Below are 4526 nucleotides of genomic sequence, written 5' to 3'. Positions count from 1 at the left end.
TCAAGAAGAAATCGGAAGAGTACAACCACTGACCTCCACAAATGTCCACCAGAAATCGATATGAGCGAGGAGTTAAACCCGAAAACGGGTTTCATGAACTTAATCCACATAGGGATGACATGTTTTCGCGTCCTCATACCAGATGTTGTGTTCAATACAACACGAGGTCTCTCCGTATCTATCAGATGATGATGCCATCATACATTAAAGGGATAGAAAGAAAAGTAAAAACTTTTGACAATACAGATGTTAGATTATTATTTACCATATAGAAAAGTTAGCGGTGCAGTTGGAGAAGCCGGGGTTCCATTTCTGCTTCTTATGGATTTCGGGTCAAGGGCCACCGTTACTATAGCAACCCGAGATGCATTCGTTACCTGGAAGAGGAGTTTGGGCAGATATAAATCTTGAAATAATATGTAAGAAGATAATGTACTATCAAACAGCTAGAGGAAAGCAGTAAAAACATTTTACCATAAATGCAAATCTTCGATTTCCACGGGTTTCTCCATCGATGGGAAGTAATCCACCTTGGTTTATGCTCAGTAGGGTAAAAATCTCGGCTGAAGAATTAAGAACCGGTTCTGAGAAATACAAGTAAACCTTCATCTTGTCATAATCATTGGTTGCCTGAACCGTTCTAGTTCGGTTATCTAGCTTAAGCAACTTCTCCGGGACATGAGTTCGCAGGTTGACAAAGACATTTCTTCTGTCTAGATGGCAAAGAGACCGAGTCAAAAATCGGGAAAACCAGACATTCCAGAAATTTCTCAGAGGGTAAAGCCACTTACCGAAATGGATGAGAAAACGTGAGCCTGTAACTCTCTTGAACTTGTTGCCAGAAGCATCAGAACAAACATTCTTGTTCATAACCAGCACAACTCGCCTGTATTGAAGATCGGGAGCTAACCCGACAAGAAGTGAATATCTAAGATACCGTTCAAGAACAGTGAAAGAAGATGGTATTACTTGGCCAGCACCATAGACGAGAAGCTGTTGCAAAGTATTAAACAGTGTCAAAATGTGTTTCAGGAAAGAGAGAAAAATGGAAATTAACATAACAGAATTTTCAACAACGTTTCTGTAACGGTGAAAATACTACGAAGCCGGTTTGATTGTACGGTTTGGAACTGTATTCTTTCTTGCAAGATCTCCGATTATGCCAATCCAACTGAGTCCTTACGGATTTGTTCTACGTTTTTCTTAACATAAAAACTTCCTATGCCATCTTCATGGATTTCTATATTTTGGATATTTTCGAATGCATTTGGTTTCATACCGTGTGGAAATGTTTTTTAATATATGAAGATCAACAAGTTCGGTTAATGTACTGAAAACAAGACGAGTGGTTCGTATAAAAATCATTACTCTGCAGGTCACATACGTCGCAGGAATTCGAGGATGAACATCTGAAACCTCTTCCACCAATGCACGGTTCAGAGAACGAAACATTAACAGTCACATTCCGCGCACTTGTGAAGGGCATTGATGCATTTACATAAGCTGTTGGAGGAATTGTGTCTGCATAAACATGTTACAAATCAAAACAAGGGAATGGTATAGAAGTGGGTTCAAGGATTCGAACCTGAAAACTTTAAAGCAGTAAAAACAGTGGGATCTTAGCTAAAGCCGAGAAGGGGGGATTGTCTTTACCGACAGTCCAGTTATAGCTAAAACAGCGAAACCCTCGTCTTTCTCTTGCACAGACCTCAAATGTATGGTTTCCATCCTGCAACTTCGAGTACGAAATCTTTCCTCGGTGGCAGTCCAAACCGGCTTGGTCATCTAGCTGCGGAGAATAGTTTTTTTAATCAACAGAGCTTACTAATTCACTGTAAAAAGATCTCCATGGAAAGTATCCTGGTTCTAATTTAGATATTAGAACACGATATTCCGAATCTGTGGCAGTCAAGAGATGAAATAAGCATGTTCTGGATTTCTGAAAACCCCTTCTTTTCTACTTAAACGCTAATGCCAAGTGAAAAAGAACAGAAATCTTGAATCATTCATACTAGTGACAAGGGAATAGTCTGAATGTGTTCGACCACTCACGAAAGCCCAATAAGCAGAAGCAAAGAGTGGAACTTTCGGTTTTTAGCCAAACCTGCAAAGCTACATTAGCTTAATATACGAGTTAGAACTTCATGGACGTATTCTTACACAACATCTAATCTTCGGACAGTTTCTGAAATGTAAAATCCGAGGGGGGAGAGAGAGAGAGAGAGAGGAAAAAACGAACCTTGCAACGCAGTTTGCAGCTTGAACAAGTTCTGTTCTTATCCACAAACGCTTGAAACACAAACGTTGTGGAGTTAAACCTAGAATTGACGGAAGGTGCTTTCAGGAACTTGATGGAAAGCTCAGAGCCATAACAGTGATGAACCCTGAAGCACAATGCTGAGAAAACCCATAGAAGCAAAGGAAGCCATGCGGTTTTTACAAGACCCATTTCGCAGAATGTGTCAGAATCTCAAGCCTGAAACTTGCTATTGACAGAAATAGTCGGCAAGGAAGATAAAGCCATGGGCTTTTTTACTCGTGAGATTCTGAACAAAGTACAAGAAGACATTTTTAGAGATAATAAGTCGACGATGATGAAGAGAGAGAGAGAGAGGAGAGGATTTAGCAAGATGGGTCTTTGTTTCTGTGGTCGATGATGGTTCTGCGAGAGGGATAAAGGATAGTGTCCGCTTCTGCATGAGAACGACGAGGGAGCAAAAGAGAGCGATGGAAAGTGGCTCCAAAACAGAGAAAATTGACTAATTGTTTTGTATAATTATTTTACTGGACCGTTCTAATACTTATATATATATATATATATATATATATATATATATATATGTATATAGAAATTAGAAAGGACAATAAGTCGCAAAAGTAATGAACTTTTACATGAGTTATGTCCACGTCGTTAGTGCCTTCGGTTCCACATTTTATTTGTGTTGAATTTGAATTGCAGGGAGAAACAAACAAGAAGCATTAATTTCTCTTCATTAGTGAAATTTTACCATCGTTTTCAACAATAATGGAATTTTAATGAACTCTAAAGGATGAGGTCCCATATGGATTGGAATTTTCTTTTTTTTTTTTTTTTTTTGTAATTTCTATGACTTTGATTTGATAACCCACTCTAATTAATTATAACCACTCCCTGCTTTGATCCTAAAAACAAGTGGTTAAACTTCACAGGTGGTTCTTGAAACAATTTGAATTCATTCCAAACAAACCAGTAACAGTATCCAAAAACTCAACCCTTTCATCATCATAACTTCAAGTTTAGAAAGGTAAAAGCTTTGCTCCAATGGCTACCTCAAAGAAATATACCTTAGTTAATTACCCGCAGATATCAGTTTCTGGTTTCCATAGCCGAAGAAGCCGGTCATAGAATGAGCAAGTAGCCACCACACCAAGCTTCCGATCTTTTCCTCTTTGCCAATCTGCTCCATAAGCGAGAGACCCGTGCTTATTGTAAGTCTCCATTACTTCGGCCTTTCCGTTACCGACATTCACCACAGCAAACCCATTATGCATACAGGCCACCAAAACAATGCCGTCCACCAACGGATGGTGTTTGATTCTCCACACTCCTCCACCAAGACCCACCGAAACATCGTTCACGGGTCTCGAAACCGATCTCATGTCCCATACCCTAAGGTTTTCATCGTAACTTCCTGTGAATACAGAATATGGATTGTTCGGGTTTGGGGCAATACAGCAAACTCCCATGGAATGAGATTTGGAATTCTTGAAAACGTGATTTTGCGGACTTTCCCGGATATCCCAGCAACTGAACTTGCAATCATCGGAACCGGTGTACACCAAATGAGCGTTGTGGAGATCAAAGGATGTTGCCCATAGCTCAAAATCATGTGCCTTCCATTCTTGTAATGTTTCTAGTTTGGAATCAGTGAAGGAAACAACTGAAACAGAACCATCTGATAGACCAATTGCAATGGATGTTGATGACGAATCCCAATCCAGACAAAGACACATGGATGAACTGATCTTTTCACCTGAGATTTCTCTCAGATGAGGCCCTGTTGATTCAGAGAACTATTTTCAGATCATCTACAAGCAACAAAAAACCTAGCTTCTGAGTTGTAACTTGTAAGGAACAAATCAACAATTAGATCCTCTAATCTTTCAACACATCTACCAAATTCGTTTCGCTTTGTATTCCTCAACAGCTTCAGAAGAACAAATTCTGCACAAGTTTTTAAGCTCATCAACAACAGAATACCTGAGAGATCAGAGTCCTACCTCTCTCTTCAGCCTGTTCGATCCCGTAAACTCTCAAGCACCCATCAGCATCGGCCTGAGCAAGCGCCACGCCGCTGCCGAAACTTCCTGCCCCGCCGCGGCTCCACCTGATATCGAACACTCCGGCGGTTTCAACATGTTGGATCAGATTTAAGCGAACGTCCTCGCCGCCGCCGTCGACGTCGAAGAGAGAAATGGAACCCGATCGAGAAGGACGATCTCCCTCTTGTAATGTGTAGGTCGAGGCTGCAAGAAGGTTCGTGTAG

At 40.5% G+C, this 4526-nt stretch overlaps 2 protein-coding genes across 6 annotated transcripts in view; both read right to left on the bottom strand.

Annotated features, from left to right (window-relative positions):
- LOC104818213 overlaps positions 1–2673 on the bottom strand; it is a 5948-nt gene extending 3275 nt beyond the window's left edge. Inside the window, exons 1-8 of one of the 5 annotated variants that reach the window (XM_010547700.1) lie at positions 2013–2112; positions 1654–1789; positions 1385–1521; positions 970–993; positions 792–886; positions 475–713; positions 266–377; positions 34–178 (exon numbers count right to left, since the gene is read on the bottom strand). In XM_010547700.1, the coding sequence (XP_010546002.1) occupies positions 34–178; positions 266–377; positions 475–713; positions 792–886; positions 970–993; positions 1385–1452 (683 nt within the window). In that variant the 5' untranslated portion in view covers positions 1453–1521; positions 1654–1789; positions 2013–2112. Of the gene's footprint in view, positions 1–33; positions 179–265; positions 378–474; positions 714–791; positions 994–1368; positions 1522–1653; positions 1790–2012; positions 2113–2239 lie in introns of those variants that run through there. The other 4 variants (XM_010547697.2, XM_010547698.2, XM_010547699.1 and 1 more) reach the window with 4 other exon arrangements.
- Positions 2674–3190: 517 nt separating this feature from the next.
- Positions 3191–4526, bottom strand: part of LOC104818503 (diphthine methyltransferase homolog) — a 2700-nt gene continuing 1364 nt past the window's right edge. Inside the window, exons 2-3 of the mRNA XM_010548119.1 lie at positions 4261–4525; positions 3191–4037 (exon numbers count right to left, since the gene is read on the bottom strand). Coding sequence (XP_010546421.1) covers positions 3334–4037; positions 4261–4525 — 969 coding nt within the window. The 3' untranslated portion in view covers positions 3191–3333. The remainder of the gene's footprint in view (positions 4038–4260; position 4526) is intronic.

Source organism: Tarenaya hassleriana, unplaced genomic scaffold (genome assembly GCF_000463585.1).
Source record: "Tarenaya hassleriana unplaced genomic scaffold, ASM46358v1 Cleome29, whole genome shotgun sequence".
Lineage (NCBI taxonomy): Eukaryota > Viridiplantae > Streptophyta > Magnoliopsida > Brassicales > Cleomaceae > Tarenaya > Tarenaya hassleriana.
Note: the sequence above shows the minus strand (reverse complement) of the source record. Positions and strands in the feature narration are given on the sequence as shown.